Below are 20906 nucleotides of genomic sequence, written 5' to 3'. Positions count from 1 at the left end.
AGGAAAGGGGTCTCCTCACCCCCAGCCCAGCTCAGGGGCCCCAACCAGGCTCATCTGGCTGCAGCAGAGTGCTCAGCCCCAAGCGAAACCAGGGCCATTTACTGGGCACTTGGCGAACGCCCGGACACCTAAGAGCTTTACACCACCACTCAAGTAGAGTATTATATACCTCTTTTACAGACGAGGAAAGCACAGCACAGAGAGGCCGAGCAATTGGGCCAGGCCCTGGGAGCCACTTCCTGTGAGGGGACAGAGCCACAACAGAGGTGTGGTGGCTGGTCAGGGCCCAAGAGGCCACGCGGCAGCCCCGCCACAGCCTGGGGCCGTGGCTGGGCCCTGGGGTCCCTACCAGGTGCAACTCCCACCTAGATGCCCCTCACCTGCCGATAGATCTTGCCCTTTTCCAGGCGGGTGATACGGTCCCAATGCAGTGAGCCCTTCTCATCAAGTTTTCTGAAAGGCCTAGGGTGGGTTGAAAGGCCTAGAGTGGGGTTAAAGGGCCTGATTTCCAGTCTGTGGCAGGACCACAGGCTGGACACCTCCCACTCTGCAAAGGCCCACCTGCTCACCTGCCCATCAGCAAGGGGGTGCCCCCACCCCAGGCACACAGGGCGGCAAGCAGAGGCCAGTCCCCGCTCCCTGGGCCCATCGCCCCTGCCAGGCCCATACTTGCGCCGGTCGGTGAAGAAGCTGGGCTTGTCTGCCTGGACGATGACCACGTCGAAGAGTTGGCGCCAGTCGGCACCCACCATGTGCCGCATCCCCTTGTCCCTGGGCAAGGGTGGGACAGAGTGGGACAGGTGGCAGGTGTCTGAGGGAGGCTCCAGGCCTGCCCACCCCAACTCAGGCCCCTGCCCTGCTCCCTCCTCCCACGGGTTGGGGGGCACGGGGGTGCTCACACGAAGCTGAAAGGACTGTTGGTGATGAGGAACAGCTGTTTGCCGTGCGCCACCAGGCGGCTCAGGACGGCGAATGTCTCATCCCCTCGCAGGATGTACTTCTCTAATGGGGGGAGATGGGAGCTTGTGAGGGCCAGCCCTGCACCCTGCCCAGGCAGGCCGCAGCAGGGCAACCATCCTCCCTTACCCATGTCCCGCTCGATCCACTGGTACATAAGGCCCTTCACGTGCACATCTCGAATGGCGTCCTGGGGGCAGTGGAGGACAGTGAGGCCACAGTGGAGCCCAGGAGGGCCTGCCCTGCTGTGGCTGGACTTCACCTTCCCTGCCACACTGGGAGGCAGGCCTAGCGCCCTCACCGTCACATCCTTATAGAGGTGTGCTTGGTCAAACTCCAGGCCATGGCCCAGGAAGTGGTCCACCACGCAGGAGAGCAGTGCCATCTCTGGCAGCGAGAAGATGTCCATGAACTGCTTGATGGAAGGACCCTGAGGAAGGACCACTGACTCAGCAAGCCCCAGCTCCAGAGACCCAAGAGCTCCAAATCTGTCTTGGGACACTGGTGGAGGGGCACAGCCTGTGGGTCAGGGCTGGCCCACCAGGGTGTGGGCACTGCCTCCCAGGGAGCCAGCACCCACCATGAGGTCATGGAGCTGGCTGCCCTGGGCAGTGGCAGACAGAGTGAGTACCTTGCCATAGAAGCCACTCATCTGGTACAGTGGGATGTGCTGGGTGCCCCCATATAGGTTGATCACCTCTTCGTCTGGTACAGGCTGAAGGCCCCTGGGTGGATGCAGAGATCACCAGTTTGAAGTGGTCCTGAGCCCGGGCCACGGTGTAGGATGGGGGACGGTGGGGTGATGCAGGACAGTGTGGACCTGGAGCAGCAGGCTGGGGTGGGGTCAGGGCAAGGTCAGCACTGACCTGTAGGCTGTCCCCAGTTGCACATAATGGAAGGCATCAATCTTCATCAGAAGACTCTGAGGGCATCAAGGGAGTAAGATGGGCAGTGAAGGAGTTTGCCATTAGCTCTGAGCCAGCCTTTGCTAGCCCCCATGCCGAAGCCCCAGATGGATGGTACCAAGGGTATCGTGCACGCCAAGAGGAAGCTACAGCTCTGAGGCCAACGAGTAGAAAGATGAGCACTGCCCCCGCCCGCACAGCAGACGGGAGGCTAAGGAAGTAGTTCTGATATACATCCAGTCAGGAGGGGCCAGGGAGTCAGTGGTCTAGCCACTCACCTTCTGAATATCATAGTGGAGGCCACGGATGGCAAAGCTGGGGTTGTAGTCATACTTTCGAATCCCCTCCGGGTACTGTCAGGGGAAATCAGGTCAGGCCTGAGCCAGCAGTACTGACAGACCTGCTGGCTGGGCAGCTGCCTCAGGGGATCAATTCAGCCACCCATCCAGGGGCGCCCCATGATCCGGCCTGGGGCCCCTACCTGTTTGACCTCACCTTGTAGTGCTCAATCAGAATGTCACGGGCGGCAGTGAAGATCTCTGGGTGCAGTGTGTCCGCATACTGGGCCAGTGTGTAGTCATAGTCGAAGCCGTAGACCTCGACATCGCGCAGGCTGATCTCGTTGTTGGCATAGATGGCCGCTGGGTTCAGGAGACTGCAGACCTCAGGAGGCAGGAGGTCTAGAGGAAGGAGGTGTAAGTATAATGAGAATAATCAGGAAACACCCTAAAATGGTACTCTTAGCTCAATGCAGCATTAGGTCAAACTGAGGCTCAGAGAAAAGTCACTCGCCCAGGGTCACACGGGTGGGGTAAGGACCCTATGGGTCCTGGATTATACCACCGCCTGCCGCCTACCAGTTGCTCTGAGCCATGCCTCGTCCAGATTCTCATAAGCCCCATGGGACACTTGGCTATGCTCTGACACTTTCCACCTTGCCTGAAGCTGGGGTTGGGACTTAGGAACATTATCAAGGTGAGGGGTACTGGGTAGCTCCACTGCTGCTCAGGGCCCCAGCTCTGTGCACCTGCCACAGGTCTCACAGTGAGGCCCCTCTAATCGGATTTCAGCTGCCCACCAGCCCACGTAATGACATTCACTGCCCCTGGGACTGAGCAGGACCCGCTGGGGCTCCTGGGTACAGAAGCCTTTCTGTCCCCCGTTTCTTGTTTATAGGGAACAGACTACAGCCTCCATGACCTTCCCCGGGTTCCAAAGGGCAGATTTGAACAGCTGCTAGTAGGGAAGGGAAAGGATGGGGAGACAAGTGAGGAGCAGCCAAGAAACAACCTGAGGCAAGGTTTGAGGAACCAGAGAAGCTCATCAAGATTAGGAGACCAGGGCTTCCCTGGTGGTGCAGTGGTTAAGAATCCACCTGCCATGCAGGGGATATGGGTTTGAGCCCTGGTCCAGGAAGATCCCACATGCCATGGAGCAACTAAGCCCGTGTGCCACAACTACTGAGCCTGCATGCTGCAACTACTGAAGCCCATGTGCCTAGAGCCTGTGCTCCACAACAAGAGAAGCCACTGCAACGAGAAGCCTGCGCACCACAACGAAGAGCAGCCCCTGCTCACCGCAACTAAAGAAAGCCCGTGGGCAGCAATGAAGACCCAGTGCAGCCAAAAATAAATAAAATAAATTAAAAAAAGAAAAAAAAAAAAGATTAGGAGACCACCTGAGGCAAGATTAAAGGAGTGCAGACCCTGCACACACCCTATCTTATCAGCAACCCCACCCTTGAACGATTGCTATAAAAACTCCTCACCAATTCCTCCCCGGTTGGGAGATAGTTTTTTGGCACAGGAGCCTGCTGTGCCCTTTGCCCGCCAAAGCAATAAAGCTATTCTCTTCTACTTCACCCAAAACTCCGTCTCTGAGATTCGATTCGGCACTGGTGCAGGGAGGCTGAGTTTTTAGCATCAAATTTGGCACCCAACATGGGGCTGACTCGCAGACAGTCCTGGTGGGGGGGGATTCCCTTGCTTGACTGGAAGCTCCAAGATTTTCTCCATGACAGCCTCATTCAAGAGTGGCTGAAGAATTCCTTTAGAGGCCAGATCACCTGGGACCCTTGCCTGGGAAGGCTGAGCCCCAGTCATACCCCATCGGCCATCCTGGCAGCTGAAACTCGAGGCAAGGCTAGACAGTGGAAGAGTGGTCCCGCTAGGGACCACCCTAGCGGCTGCCAAGGCCATCTTTGCCTTGAGGACGTTCCTCTCTTCCTCCTGCCTGGACCACCCTGGACTTCCAACTCCAAGGAATTATTTTGGGGAAGCATAAAAGTAGCATTTGGGATGTCACGACACCTCGGCTAGCATTTGGGGAAGTCCCCCAGGGTGTACTCCGTGGGCACTTTGACCCTGTCTGTTTGGGGGAACCTTGGTTCCCATTTGGGGGATTCTCCATTCCAGGAAATCCCATCTGAGAGGCGTGCTGCTTGGGCAGAGGTCACGGGCTAAGTGGGACTAGGAAGCCCATTTGGTTTTGGTTTCTGTTTGGGTTTTTGGTTTCTTTGGTTTGAGGCTTCTGTTGCTGGCTAGGATTTTGGTTTGTTCTTGGTCTGAGCGTGAGTGTTCTTTCAATCAAACATGGGAAGTGCTTCTTCTTCGATTCCATCTGATAGTCCCCTGGGGAAAATTCTGGCAGACTGGTCAACCTATAGCTATCAACCTATGACTAAAAAGAATGAGATTCTAGTGTAATCTGTTTGGCCAATGAACATTCTTAAAAGTAATGAGGGCTTCCCTGGTGGCGCAGTGGTTGAGAGTCCGCCTGCCGATGCAGGGGACACGGGTTCGCGCCCCGATCCCGGAAGATCCCACGTGCCGCGGAGCGGCTGGGCCCGCGAGCCATGGCCGCGGAGCCTGTGTGTCCGGAGCCTGTGCTCCGCAACGGGAGAGGCCACAGCAGTGAGAGGCCCGCGTACAGCAAAAAAAAAAAAAAAAAAAAAAAAAAAAAAAAAAAAAAAAAAAAAAAAAAAAAAAAGTAATGAGAGGGCCTCCCTGGTGGCGCAGTGGTTGAGAGTCCGCCTGCCGATGCAGGGGATACGGGTTCGTGCCCCGGTCTGGGAGGATCCCATATGCCGCGGAGCGGCTGGGCCCGTGAGCCGTGGCCGCTGGGCCTGCGCGTCCGGAGCCTGTGCTCCGCAACGGGAGAGGCCACAACAGTGAGAGGCCCGCGTACCACAAAAAGAAAAAAAAAAAAAAAAAAAAGTAATGAGAGGTGGCCTTTGTGTGGTAGCCTAAGTTATTATTCTATTCTTCAGCTAGAATCGTTGTGTCACAGGAACGGAAAGGCTGGGAATTCTCTCCACTCCATCTGGGCTAGCCACTCCGGGCTCTCCAAGAGCCAACTCTGGGTTGGTTCTTTTTCAAGAACTGAGCCAATCTGTTTGGAAACCTTTGTCTGGGAGTTCAAGCAGAATTTTTAAACTACACCTCCTCTAATTTTCTGTGTGGCCATAGCTTATCTGTCGTTTGTGCTTTTGTGTGTATTGTTTTGGGGTGAGCCACTCTGGCTTGCGCAGGGTGGGAAAATTCTACCTGCTCATTGTGAGCCACTTTGAATTCTGTCTGGGAGTGGAAATGGAATCTTTGGGCTACACCATGTCTGATCTTTTGTTTGTGGGACCATGTTTGTTGTTTGTATGTGTGTGTGTCAGTACTTGCACTGACCGGTTGAGACATCTTTCGTGAATAACAGAGCTCACGTGTGACAACATCAGTGTATCCTTCCCTATTGCGTGGGGCTTTGCCTGTGGAGGAATGTTGGTTGGGATTTTCCCTTTTGGACTAGCCTTGTTATAGGTGACCAGAGCTCTGTTCAATCTCTGTACACCCCCTAGGGTATTTTTACAAAACTGGGAGCTCTTCAGCTATGCTCCCATGAAAAGGAATTGGTATTTCTTTCCCCCTGTGCCTAGGTTCTCAGGAACACATGTTATCTAGACCATCTCTAGTACCTGAGACTGAAGAAAAAGGGCAGGGGAAAGAAGGCCTTATTAAACTCAAGTGGACTTCCGGGTAAGATGGCGGAAGAGTAAGACGCGGAGATCACCTTCCTCCCCACGGATACACCAGAAATACAGCTACACGTGGAACAACTCCTACAGAACACCTACTGAATGCTGGCAGAAGACCCCAGACCTCCCAAAAGGCAAGAAACTCCCCACATACCTGGGTAGGGCAAAGCGGAGAGATTCCCGCACAGAGGATCGGTGCCGAGCAGCACTCACCAGCCTGAGAGGCTTGTCTGCTCGCCCACCAGGGCGGGCGGCGCTGGAAGCTGAGGCTCGGGCTTCGGTCAGAGCGCAGGGAGAGGACTGGGGCTGGCGGCGAGAACTCAGCCTGAAGGGGGCTAATGTGCCACAGCTAGCCGGCAGGGAGTCCAGGAAAACTCTGGAGCTGCCGAAGAGGCAAGAGACTTTTTCTTCCCTCTTGGTTTCCTGGTGCGCGAGGAGAGGGGATTAAGAGCGCTGCTTAAAGGGGCTCCACAGACGGGCGCGAGTCACGACTGAAAGCGCGGAGCCCAGTGACGGGCGTGGGACGCTGGGGCTGCTGCTGCCGCCGCCAAGAAGCCTGTGTGCGAGCGCAGGTCACTGTCCACACCGCCTTTCCGGGAGCCTGTGCAGCCCGCCACTGCCGGGGTCCCGGGATCCAGGGGCGGCTTCCCTCGGAGAAAGCACGGCGCGCCTCGGGCTGGTACAACGTCACGCCGACCTCTGCCGCTGCAGGCTCGCCCCGCACTCCGTGCCACTCCCTCCCGCCCGGCCTGAGTGAGCCAGAGTCCCCGAAGAGGCTGCTCCTTTAACCCTGTCCTGTCTGAGCGAAAAACAGACGCCCTCCGGCGACCTACACGCAGAGGCGGGGCCAAATCCAAAGCTGAGACCCAGGAGCTGTGAGAACAAAGAAGAGAAAGGGAAACCTCTCCCAGCAGCCTCAGAAGCAGCGGATTAAAGCTCCATAATCAACTTGATGTACCCTGCAGCTGTGGAATACATGAATAGACAACAAATCATTCCAAATTGAGGAGCCAGGAGTCAGTGCTGTGCCTCTGAGGTGGGAGAGCCAACTTCAGGACACTGGTCCACAAGAGACCTCCCAGCTCCACATAATATCAAACGGCGAAAATCTTCCAGAGATCTCCATCTCAACACCAGCACCCAGCTTCACTCAACGACCAGCAAGCTACAGTGCTGGACACCCTATGCCAAACAACTAGCAAGACAGGAACACAACGCCACCCATTAGCAGAGAGGCGGCCTAAAATCATAAAAAGTCCACAGACACCCCAAAACACACCACCAGTCGTGGACCTGCCCACCAGAAAGACAAGATCCAGCCTCATCCACCAGAACAAAGGCACTAGTCCCCTCCACCAGGAAGCCTACACAACCCACTAAACCAACCTTAGCCACTGGGGACAGACACCAAAAACAACGGGAACTACGAACCTGCAGCCTGCAAAAAGGAGACCCCAAACACAGTAAGATAAGCAAAATGAGAAGACAGAAAAACACACAGCAGGAGAAGGAGCAAGATAAAAACCCACCAGACCTAACAAATGAAGAGGTAATAGGCAGTCTACCTGAAAAAGAATTCAGAATAATGATGGTAAAGATGATCCAAGATTCTATTTCCCAGATCCAAAATCTTGGAAATAGAATAGACAAAATGCAAGAAACAGTTAACAAGGACCTAGAAGAACTAAAGATGAATCAAGCAACGATTAGAAACACAATAAATGAAATGAAAAATACTCTAGATGGGATCAATAGCAGAATAACTGAGGCAGAAGAACGGATAAGTGAGGTGGAAGATAAAATAGTGGAAATAACTGCTGCAGAGCAAAATAAAGAAAAAAGAATGAAAAGAACAGAGGACAGTCTCAGAGACCTCTGGGACAACATTAAACGCACCAACATTCGAATTATAGGGGTTCCAGAAGAAGAAGAGAAAAAGAAAGGGACTGAGAAAATATTTGAAGAGATTATAGTTGAAAACTTCCCTAATATGGGAAAGGAAATAGTTAATCAAGTCCAGGAGGCACAGAGAGTCCCATACAGAATAAATCCAAGGAGAAATACACCAAGACACATATTAATCAAACTGTCAAAAATTAAACACAAAGAAATCATATTAAAAGCAGCAAGGCAAAAACAACAAATAACACACAAGGGAATCCCCATCAGGATAACAGCTGATCTCTCAGCAGAAACTCTACAAGCCAGAAGGGAGTGGCAGGACATAATTAAAGTGATGAAGGAGAAAAACCTGCAACCAAGATTACTCTACCCAGCAAGGATCTCATTCAGATTTGATGGAGAAATTAAAACGTCTACAGACAAGCAAAAGCTGAGAGAGTTCAGCACCACCAAACCAGCTTTACAACAAATGCTAAAGGAACGTCTCTAGGCAAGAAACACAACGAAGGAAAAGACCTACAATAATGAACCCAAAACAATTAAGAAAATGGGAATAGGAACATACATATCGATAATTACCTTAAATGTAAATGGACTAAATGCTCCCACCAAAAGACACAGATTGGCTGAATGGATACAGAAACAAGACTCATATATATGCTGTCTACAAGAGACCCACTTCAGACCTAGAGACACATACAGACTGAAAGTAAGGGGATGGAAAAAGATATTCCATGCAAATGGAAACCAAAAGAAAGCTGGAGTAGCAATTCTCATATCAGACAAAATAGACTTTAAAATAAAGACTACTAGAAGAGACAAAGAAGGACACTACCTAATGATCAAGGGATCGATCCAAGAAGAAGATATAACAATTGTAAATATTTATGCACCCAACATAGGAGCACCTCAATACATAAGGCAAATACTAACAGCCATAAAAGGAGAAATCGACAGTAACACAATCATAGTAGGGGACTTTAACACCCCACTTTCATCAATGGACAGATCTTCCAAAATGAAAATAAATAAGGAAACACAAGCTTTAAATGATACATTAAACAAGATGGACTTAATTGATATTTATAGGACATTCCATCCAAAAACAACAGAATACACATTTTTCTCAAGTGCTCATGGAACATTCTCCAGGATAGATCATATCTTGGGTCACAAATCAAGCCTTGGTAAATTTAAGAAAATTGAAATTGTATCAAGTATCTTTTCTGACCACAATGCTATGAGACTAGATATCAATTACAGGAAAAGAGCTGTAAAAAATACAAACACATGGAGGCTAAACAATACACTACTTAATAACGAAGTGATCACTGAAGAAATCAAAGAGGAAATCAAAAAATACCTAGAAACAAATGACAATGGAGACACGACGACCCAAAACCTATGGGATGCAGCAAAAGCAGTTCTAAGAGGGAAGTTTATAGCAATACAATCCCACCTTAAGAAACAGGAAACATCTCGAATAAACAACCTAACCTTGCACCTAAAGCAATTAGAGAAAGAAGAACAAAAACATCCCAAAGTTAGCAGAAGGAAAGAAATCATAAAAATCAGATCAGAAATAAATGAAAAAGAAATGAAGGAAACGATAGCAAAGATCAATAAAACTAAAAGCTAGTTCTTTGAGAAGATAAACAAAATTGATAAACCATTAGCCAGACTCATCAAGAAAAGAAGGGAGAAGACTCAAATAAATAGAATTAGAAATGAAAAAGGAGAAGTAACAACTGACACTGCAGAAATACAGAAGATCATGAGAGATTACTATAAGCAACTCTATGCCAATAAAATGGACAACCTGGAAGAAATGGACAAATTCTTAGAAATGGACAACCTGCCAAGACTGAATCAGAAAGAAATAGAAAATATGAACAGACCAATCACAAGCACTGAAATTGAAACTGTGATTAAAAATCTTCCATCAAACAAAAGCCCAGGACCAGATGGCTTCACAGGCGAATTCTATCAAACATTTAGAGAAGAGCTAACACCCATCCTTCTCAAACTCTTCCAAACAATATCAGAGGAAGGAACACTCCCAAACTCATTCTACGAGGCCACCATCACCTTGATACCAAAACCAGGCAAGGATGTCACAAAGAAAGAAAACTACAGGGCAATATCACTGATGAACATAGATGCAAAAATCCTCAACAAAATACTAGCAAACAGAATCCAACAGCACATTAAAAGGATCATACAGCATGATCAAGTGGGGTTTATTCCAGGAATGCAAGGATTCTTCAATATACGCAAATCAATCAATGTGATACACCATATTAACAAGTTGAAGAAGAAAAACCATATGATCATCTCAATAGATGCAGAGAAAGCTTTCGACAAAATTCAACACCCATTTATGATAAAAACCCTGCAGAAAGTAGGCATAGAGGGAACTTTCCTCAACATAATAAAGGCCATATATGACAAACCCACAGCCAACATTGTCCTCAATGGTGAAAAACTGAAACCATTTCCACTAAGATCAGGAACAAGACAAGGCTGCCCACTCTCACCACTCTTATTCAACATAGTTTTGGAAGTTTTAGCCACAGCAATCAGAGAAGAAAAGGAAATAAAAGGAATCCAAATTGGAAAAGAAGAAGTAAAGCTGTCACTGTTTGCAGATGACATGATACTATACATAGAGAATCCTAAAGATGCTACCGAAAAACTACTAGAGCTAATCAATGAATTTGGTAAAGTAGCAGGATACAAAATTAATGTACAGAAATCTCTGGCATTCCTGTACACTAATGATGAAAAATCTGAAAATGAAATCAAGAAAACACTCCCATTTACCACTGCAACAAAAAGAATAAAATATCTAGGAATAAACCTACCTAAGGAGACAAAAGACCTGTATGCAGAAAATTATAAGACACTGATGAAAGAAATTAAAGATGATACAAATAGATGGAGAGATATACCATGCTCCTGGATTGGAAGAATCAATATTGTGAAAATGACTCTACTACCCAAAGCAATCTACAGATTCAATGCAATCCCTATCAAACTACCACTGGCATTTTTCACAGAACTAGAACAAAAAATTTCAAAATTTGTTTGGAAAAACAAAAGACCCCGAATAGCCAAAGCAATCTTGAGAATGAAAAACGGAGCTGGAGGAATCAGGCTCCCTGACTTCAGACTATACTACAAAAGCTACAGTAATCAAGACAGTGTGGTACTGGCATAAAAACAGAAAGATAGATCAGTGGATCAGGATAGAAAGCCCAGAGATAAACCCACGCACATATGGTCAACTTATCTTTGATAAAGGAGGCAGGAATGTACAGTGGAGAAAGGACAGCCTCTTCAATAAGTGGTGCTGGGAAAACTGGACAGGGACATGTAAAAGTTTGAGATTAGATCATTCCCTAACACCATACACAAAAATAAGCCCAAAATGGATTAAAGACTTAAATGTAAGGCCAGAAACTATCAAACTCTTAGAGGAAAACATAGGTAGAACACTCTATGACATAAATCACAGCAAGATCCTTTTGGACCCACCTCCTAGAGAAATGGAAATAAAAACAAAGATAAACAAATGGGACCTAATGAAACTTCAAAGCTTTTGCACAGCAAAGGAAACCATAAACAAGACCAAAAGACAACCCTCAGAATGGGAGAAAATATTTGCAAATGAAGCAACTGACAAAGGATTAATCTCCAAAATTTATAAACAGCTCATGCAGCTCAATAGCAAAAAAACAAACAACCCAATCCAAAAATGGGCAGAAGACTTAAATAGGCATTTCTCCAAAGAAGATATACAGACTGCCAACAAACACATGAAAGAATGCTCAACATCATTAATCATTAGAGAAATGCAAATCAAAACTACAATGAGATATCATCTCACACCAGTCAGAATGGCCATCATCAAGAAATCTAGAAACAATAAATGCTGGAGAGGGTGTGGAGAAAAGGGAACACTCTTGCACTGCTCGTGGGAATGTGAATTGGTACAGCCACTATGGAGAACAGTATGGAGGTTCCTTAAAAAACTACAAATAGAACTACCATATGACCCAGCAATCCCACTACTAGGCATATACCCTGAGAAAACCATAATTCCAAAAGAGACATGTACCAAAATGTTCATTGCAGCTCTATTCACAATAGCCCGAAGCTGGAAACAACCTAAGTGTCCATCATCGGATGAATGGATAAAGAAGATGTGGCACATATATACAATGGAATATTACTCAGCCATAAAAAGAAACGAAACTGAGCTATTTGTAATGAGGTGGATAGACCTAGAGTCTGTCATACAGAGTGAAGTAAGTCAGAAAGAGAAAGACAAATACCGTATGCTAACACATATATACGGAATTAAAAAAAAAAATGTCATGAAGAACCTAGGGGTAAAACGGGAATAAAGACACAGACCTACTTGAGAATGGACTTGTGGATATGGGGAGGGGGAAGGGTAAGCTGTGACAAAGCGAAAGAGAGGCATGGACATATATACACTACCAAACGTAAGGTAGATAGACAGTGGGAAGCAGCCGCAGAGCACAGGGAGATCAGCTCGGTGCTTTGTGACCGCCTGGATGGGTGGGATGGAGGGAGATGCATGAGGGAAGGGATGTGGGAACAGATGTATATGTATGACTGATTCACTTTGTTATAAAGCAGAAACTAATAAAAAAAAAAATTTAAAAAAATAAAATAAAATAAACTCAAGTGGAAAAACTGAGAGATCTCTGGTTCTGTCTTTATGTAGAAGTTAACTTGTAAATGAGCTCTGTTTAATTGACTTAAAAGTAAGAGCTTACAAGTTAAATCTAAATGTCTAAAAAGTTGGCCAATATAAATTCTGGACCACACGATCTGGGAAATATTCAATACTGAATTGATATCTGTTAATGAAGGTAGCTTAAGCTTGTTGGTTTAATTAATATAGACATGTCTATTCTTAGAATCATCAGTGTTAAATAAAGCAAACGAGGTTAAGAGTTTTTGGGTAGACTTCCGGGGAAGATGGCGGAAGAGTAAGATGCGGAGATCACCTTCCTCCCCACAGATACACCAGAAATACAGCTACACATGGAACAACTCCTACAGAACACCTACTGAATGCTGGCAGAAGACCTCAGACCTCCCAAAAGACGTCCTCTGGCGACCTACACACAGAGGTGGGGCCAAATCCAAAGCTGAGACGCGGGAGCTGTGAGAACAAAGAAGAGAAAGGGAAATCTCTCCCAGCAGCCTCAGAAGCAGTGGATTAAAGCTCCACAATCAACTTGATGTACCCTGCATCTGTGGAATACATGAATAGACAACGAATCATCCCAAATTGAGGAGCCGTGTGGATGAAAGGTTCTTGGTGCTGCAGCCAGGAGTCAGTGCTGTGCCTCTGAGGTGGGAGAGCCAACTTCAGGACACTGGTCCACAAGAGACCTCCCAGCTCCACATAATATCAAACGGCGAAAATCTTCCAGAGATCTCCATCTCAACACCAGCACCCAGCTTCACTCAACGACCAGCAAGCTACAGTGCTGGACACCCTATGCCAAACAACTAGCAAGACAGGAACACGATGCCACCCATTAGCAGAGAGGCTGCCTAAAATCATAAAAAGTCCACAGACACCCCAAAACACACCACCAGACGTGGACCTGCCCACCAGAAAGACAAGATCCAGCCTCATCCACCAGAACACAGGCACTAGTCCCCTCCACCAGGAAGCCTACACAACCCACTGAACCAACCTTAGCCACTGGGGACAGACACCAAAAACAACAGGAACTACGAACCTGCAGCCTGCAAAAAGGAGACCCCAAACACAGTAAGATAAGCAAAATGAGAAGACAGAAAAACACACAGCAGGAGAAGGAGCAAGATAAAAACCCACCAGACCTAACAAATGAAGAGGAAATAGGCAGTCTCCCTGAAAAAGAATTCAGAATAATGATAGTAAAGATGATCCAAAATCTTGGAAATAGAATAGACAAAATGCAAGAAACAGTTAACAAGGACCTAGAAGAACTAAAGATGAATCAAGCAACGATTAGAAACACAATAAATGAAATGAAAAATACTCTAGATGGGATCAATAGCAAAATAACTGAGGCAGAACAACGAATAAGTGACGTGGAAGATAAAACAGTGGAAATAACTACTGCAGAGCAGAAGAAAGAAAAAAGAATGAAAACAACTGAGGACAGTCTCAGAGACCTCTGGGACAACATTAAACGCACCAACATTTGAATTATAGGGGTTCCAGAAGAAGAAGAGAAAAAGAAAGGGACTGAGAAAATATTTGAAGAGATTATAGTTGAAAACTTCCCTAATATGGGAAAGGAAATAGTTAATCAAGTCCAGGAGGCACAGAGAGTCCCATACAGGATAAATCCAAGGAGAAATACGCGAAGACACATATTAATCAAACTGTCAAAAATTAAATACAAAGAAAACATATTAAAAGCAGCAAGGGAAAAACAAATAACACACAAGGGGATCCCCATAAGGTTAACAGCTGATCTTTCAGCAGAAACTCTGCAAGCCAGAAGGGACTGGCAGGACATATTTAAAGTGATGAAGGAGAAAAACCTGCAACCAAGATTACTCTACCCAGCAAGGATCTCATTCAGATTTGATGGAGAAATTAAAACCTTTACAGACAAGCAAAAGCTGAGAGAGTTCAGCACCACCAAACCAGCTTTACAACAAATGCTAAAGGAACGTCTCTAGGCAAGAAACACAACAGAAGGAAAAGACCTACAATAATGAACCCAAAACAATTAAGAAAATGGGAATAGGAACATACATATCGATAATTACCTTAAATGTAAATGGACTAAATGCTCCCACCAAAAGACACAGATTGGCTGAATGGATACAGAAACAAGACTCATATATATGCTGTCTACCAGAGACCCACTTCAGACCTAGAGACACATACAGACTGAAAGTAAGGGGATGGAAAAAGATATTCCATGCAAATGGAAAGCAAAAGAAAGCTGGAGTAGCAATTCTCATATCAGACAAAATAGACTTTAAAGAGTACTAGAAGAGACAAAGAAGGACACTATATAATGATCAAGGGATCGATCCAAGAAGAAGATATAACAATTGTAAATATTTATGCACCCAACATAGGAGCACCTCAATACATAAGGCAAATACTAACAGCCATAAAAGGGGAAATCGACAGTAACACATTCGTAGTAGGGGACTTTAACACCCCACTTTCACCAATGGACAGATCATCCAAAATGAAAATAAATAAGGAAACACAAGCTTTAAATGATACATTAAACAAGATGGATTTAATTGATATTTATAGGACATTCCATCCCAAAACAACAGAATACACATTTTTCTCAAGTGCTCATGGAACATTCTCCAGGATAGATCATATCTTGGGTCACAAATCAAGCCTTGGTAAATTTAAGAAAATTGAAATTGTATCAAGTATCTTTTCCAATCACAATGCTATGAGACTAGATATCAATTACAGGAAAAGATCTGAAAAAAATACAAACACATGGAGGCTAAACAATACACTACTTAATAACAAAGTGATCACTGAAGAAATCAAAGAGGAAATCAAAAAATACCTAGAAACAAATGACAATGGAGACATGACGACCCAAAACCTATGGGATGCAGCAAAAGCAGTTCTAAGAGGGAAGTTTATAGCAATACAATCCCACCTTAAGAAACAGGAAACATCTCGAATAAACAACCTGACCCTACACCTAAAGCAATTAGAGAAAGAAGAACAAAAAAACCCCAAAGTTAGCAGAAGGAAAGGAATCATAAAAATCAGATCAGAAATAAATGAAAAAGAAATGAAGGAAACGATAGCAAAGATCAATAAAACTAAAAGCTGGTTCTTTGAGAAGATAAAATTGATAAACCATTAGCCAGACTCATCAAGAAAAAAAGGGAGAAGACTCAAATCAATAGAATTAGAAATGAAAAAGGAGAAGTAACAACTGACACTGCAGAAATACAAAAGATCATGAGAGATTACTACAAGCAACTCTATGCCAATAAAATGGACAACCTGGAAGAAATGGACAAATTCTTAGAAATGCATAACCTGCCAAGACTGAATCAGGAAGAAATAGAAAATATGAACAGACCAATCACAAGCACTGAAATTGAAACTGTGATAAAAAATCTTCCAACAAACAAAAGCCCAGGACCAGATGGCTTCACAGGCGAATTCTATCAAACATTTAGAGAAGAGCTAACACCTATCCTTCTCAAGCTCTTCCAAAATATAGCAAAGGGAGGAACACTCCCAAACTCATTCTACGAGGCCACCATCACTCTGATGCCAAAACCAGACAAAGATGTCACAAAGAGAGAAAAGTAGAGGCCAATATCGCTGATGAACATAGATGCAAAAATCCTCAACAAAATACTAGCAAACAGAATCCAACAGCACATTAAAAGGATCATACAGCATGATCAAGTGGGGTTTATTCCAGGAATGCAAGGATTCTGCAATATATGCAAATCAATCAACGTGATACACCATATTAACAAATTGAAGGAGAAAAACCATATGATCATCTCAATAGATGCAGACAATGCTTTTGACATAATTCAACACCCATTTATGATAAAAACCCTGCAGAAAGTAGGCATAGAGGGAACTTTCCTCAACATAATAAAGGCCATATATGACAAACCCACAGCCAACATCGTCCTCAATGGTGAAAAACTGAAACCATTTCCTCTAAGATCAGGAATAAGACAAGGTTGCCCACTCTCACCACTCTTATTCAACATAGTTTTGGAAGTTTTAGCCACAGCAATCAGAAGAAAAGGAAATAAAAGGAATCCAAATCGGAAAAGAAGAAGTAAAGCTGTCACTGTTTGCAGATGACATGATACTATACATAGAGAATGCTAAAGATGCTACCAGAAAACTACTAGAGCTAATCAATGAATTTGGTAAAGTAGCAGGATACAAAATTAATGCACAGAAATCTCTGGCATTCCTATATACTAATGATGAAAAATCTGAAAGTGAAATCAAGAAAACACTCCCATTTACCACTGCAACAAAAAGAATAAAATATCTAGGAATAAACCTGCCTAAGGAGACAAAAGGCCTGTATGCAGAAAATCATAAGACACTTTTGAAAGAAATTAAAGATGATACAAATAGATGGAGAGATATACCATGTTCTTGGATTGGAAGAATCAACACTGTGAAAATGACTCTAATACCCAAAGCAATCTACAGATTCAATGCAATCCCTATCAAACTACCACTGTCATTTTTCACAGAACTAGAACAAAAAATTTCACAATTTGTATGGAAACACAAAAGACCCCGAATAGCCAAAGCAATCTTGAGAACAAGAAAACGGAGCTGGAGGAATCAGGCTCCCTGACTTCAGACTATACTACAAAGCTACAGTAATCAAGACAGTATGGTACTGGCACAAAAACAGAAATATAGATCAATGGAACAGGATAGAAAGCCCAGAGATAAACCCACGCACATATGGTCACGTTATCTTTGATAAAGGAGGCAGGAATGTACAGTGGAGAAAGGACAGCCTCTTCAATAAGTGGTGCTGGGAAAACTGGACAGGGACATGTAAAAGTATGAGATTAGATCACTCCCTAACACCATACACAAAAATAAGCTCAAAATGGATTAAAGACCTAAATGTAAGGCCAGACACTATCAAACTCTTAGAGGAAAACATAGGCAGAACACTCTATGACATAAATCACAGCAAGATCCTTTTTGACCCACCTCCTAGAGAAATGGAAATAAAGACAAAAATAAACACATGGGACCTAATGAAACTTAAAAGCTTTTGCACAGCAAAGGAAACCATAAACAAGACAAAAAGACAACCCTCAGAATGGGAGAAAATATTTGCAAATGAAGCAAGTGACAAAGGATTAATCTCCAGAATTTATAAGCAGCTCATGCAGTTCAATAACAAAAAAACAAACAACCCAATCCAAAAATGGGCAGAAGACCTAAATAGACATTTCTCCACAGAAGATATACAGACTGCCAACAAACACATGAAAGAATGCTCAACATCTTTAATCATTAGAGAAATGCAAATCAAAACTACAATGAGATATTATCTCACACCAGTCAGAATGGCCATCATCAAAAAATCTAGAAACAGGGCTTCCCTGGTGGCGCAGTGGTTGAGAGTCCGCCTGCCGATGCAGGGGATACGGGTTCGTGCCCTGGTCCGGGAGGATCCCACATGCCGCGGAGCGGCTGGGCCTGTGAGCCATGGCCGCTGAGCCTGCGCGTCCGGAGCCTGTGCTCCGCAACGGGAGAGGCCACAACAGTGAGAGGCCCGCGTAGCGCAAAAAAAAAAAAAAAAAAAAAAAAAAATCTAGAAACAATAAATGCTGGAGAGGGTGTGGAAAAAAGGGAACACTCTTGCACTGCTGGTGGGAATGTGAATTGGTACAGCCACTATGGAGAACAGTATGGAGGTTCCTTAAAAAAGTACAAATAGAACTACCATATGACCTAGCAATCCCACTACTGGGCATATACCCTGAGAAAACCATAATTCAAAAAGAGTCATGTACCAAAATGTTCATTGCAGCTCTATTTACAATAGCCAGGAGATGGAAACAACCTAAGTGTTCATCATCGGATGAATGGATAAAGGAGATGTGGCACATATATACAATGGAATATTACTCAGCCATAAAAAGAAACGAAATTGAGCTATTTGTAATGAGGTGGATGGACTTAGAGTGTGTCATACAGAGTGAAGTAAGTCAGAAAGAGAAAGACAAATACCGTATGCTAACACATATATATGGAATTTAAGAAGAAAAAAGAATGTCATGAAGAACCTAGGGGTAAGACAGGAATAAAGACACTGACCTAGTAGAGAATGGACTTGAGGACATGGGGAGGGGGAAGGGTAAGCTGTGACAAAGCGAAAGAGAGGCATGGACATATATACACTACCAAACGTAAGGTAGATAGCTAGTGGGAAGCAGCCGCATAGCACAGGGAGATCAGCTCAGTGCTTTGTGACTGCCTGGAGGGGTGGGATAGGGAGGGTGGGAGGGAGACGAAAGAGGGAGGGGATATGGGAACATATGTATATGTATAACTGATTCATTTTGTTATAAAGCAGAAACTAACACACCATTGTTAAGCAATTATACTCCAATAAAGATGTAAAAAAAAAAAAGAGTTTTTGGGTAAACTCTTTATGAATAAGTATTTTAGGAATGTCTACTTAAGAATAATCTCTCCTGATGCTTGGTAACTTAAAATTGTAGAGTTGTGCTAAATTAAGTTAAATGATGGAAGTTTATTGAATAGGTAGGCCATTTCCAAGTAAAATAAGGTACTGAAACATTAATTACTGAATACTGGCTTCCTTTGCAGAGAGACTAAAGGTATTTAGGAACTAAAGGTATTTGGTGCCACCCTGTGATTCTGTAGAAGAAAGCACATGTCTGGGACTTCCCTGGTGGTCCAGTGGTTAAGAGTCTACCTTCCAATGCAGGAGATGCGGGTTTGATCCCTGGTTGGGGAACTAAGATCCCACATGCTGTGGGGCAACCAAATAAGCCCACACGCTCTGGAGCCCGCGTGCCACAATGAGAGAAGCCCCACACGCCGCAAAGAAGAGCACGCATGCCACAACTAAGACCCGACACAGCCATAAATAAATAAATAAATATTAAAAAAAAAGAAAGCACGTGTCTTTAGACATTATTGGTATTTATGTTTATAAATCTACAGAGTGCTGAAGACAATTCACTGTTGCTTAAGGAAAGTAGGTTGTGTGTTTTGAACAAAAGATGGTATGAGGAATGGCACTGCATTTTCCTAAGGAAAAAAAAAAGTGATTTTTGCCCTAGAGCTGGTTGATTTTGAATGGAAAAGGGGCAAAATGTTTACAGAAAGTTGTAGAAGATCTGCGGAAAAGGAAAAGGAAATTTAGTTGGGTAAATGAATTTTGTTGGGAGTGGGCTGGGACAAGACGATTTGGTTTCTTCCTCTAAAGTTTTCTTGAAATACTGCTTTTGATAACAGCTTGTGAGTTCCTTTGCCTTTAAGTGATCTGTATTCACCTTTAAAATCTTTTCACTTTGGTTAAGTAAATAGCATTGTTTGGCAGTTTCTAAAAGTTCTTTTGACCTCCAGCTAACTTTGAGATGCTTCAGAGGGCCCCTGAGGCATCTCAGAGAGACATTTAATTAAGATTTGGTACAAATCAAATGTAATCAGTTGTAATTCTGGTTATTGTAACCAAGTTTCTTTATCGATTACATTGTAATCAGATGTTTAACTGCATCCTTTAAGTCCTTCTGTCATTTATAGACAGTTATTGTACTCTGATGCTTTTGCAGAAGTGCTTCATCTTCAAGATTTATGCGAAGGACCTTCTGACAAATATAAGTCTCTCATAAATTTCATATCATACCACTGAGCTGGGTCTACTGCTTAAGGCACATGTACAATGCTTGTGTGACAATTGGGTATAAATGATAAAATGTATGTCCTATAAAATGTTTCCTCATTAATGTATTACCTCTGAGCTTGTTCAGGATACCTGATCAGTTTTCCCCCAGTGTGGATTAACTAGGCAAATATAAAGGAGGCCTAGTATGGAGGGACATGATCTACAACCAGGTCAAACAGCTGTATCACCCCGGCATTGGGGGACAGCTATTTTGATTATCAATGCTTTCTACTGAAAGATTTGCAACCAGAGGGAAAATGATGAAAAAAATCTGCATGTATTGAGGTGTGGGGAAGTCACTGGCTTATACATGGTTTAACTTTAAAAAAAGGCCTGTTTTGTGGCCTTTCAGACACGCATTGTACATCTGCTTTGACAATGAGGAGGGGAGTGCATTTGAAAGTCAAAATGGAGTAACTATGGTAAAACTAATTGACCATTGTATATGTGATTTCGGACATATTCCTGTATTGCTGCGAACTTGAATTTTCTGAGCTACATCAGACTTGGGATTCCACAGGGATTTAAAAATTCCCCCGCCCTCTTCAACGAGATTTTGGCTAAAGATTTACAAGGATTGCACGTGGATCAAGGTTGAGTAGAGGCCTTCCCAGCCAGGACAGAAAAAGTATCAGAAGT

At 44.4% G+C, this 20906-nt stretch overlaps 1 protein-coding gene across 2 annotated transcripts in view; it reads right to left on the bottom strand.

The window, feature by feature from the left end:
- Nucleotides 1–20906, bottom strand: part of NT5DC2 (5'-nucleotidase domain containing 2) — a 30879-nt gene that overhangs the window by 2162 nt on the left and 7811 nt on the right. For both annotated transcript variants that reach the window (XM_081247596.1, XM_081247597.1), the window contains exons 2-10: nt 2358–2542; nt 2141–2215; nt 1824–1879; nt 1589–1682; nt 1259–1387; nt 1087–1147; nt 900–1002; nt 670–771; nt 381–462 (exon numbers count right to left, since the gene is read on the bottom strand). In XM_081247596.1, the coding sequence (XP_081103722.1) occupies nt 381–462; nt 670–771; nt 900–1002; nt 1087–1147; nt 1259–1387; nt 1589–1682; nt 1824–1879; nt 2141–2215; nt 2358–2542 (887 nt within the window). The remainder of the gene's footprint in view (nt 1–380; nt 463–669; nt 772–899; nt 1003–1086; nt 1148–1258; nt 1388–1588; nt 1683–1823; nt 1880–2140; nt 2216–2357; nt 2543–20906) is intronic.

This window comes from Mesoplodon bidens (assembly GCF_964165515.1).
Source record: "Mesoplodon bidens genome assembly, chromosome: 10".
NCBI classification, from domain to species: domain Eukaryota; kingdom Metazoa; phylum Chordata; class Mammalia; order Artiodactyla; family Ziphiidae; genus Mesoplodon; species Mesoplodon bidens.
The sequence above is the reverse complement of the archived record's forward strand: the minus strand, read 5'-3'. Positions and strand labels throughout refer to the sequence as shown.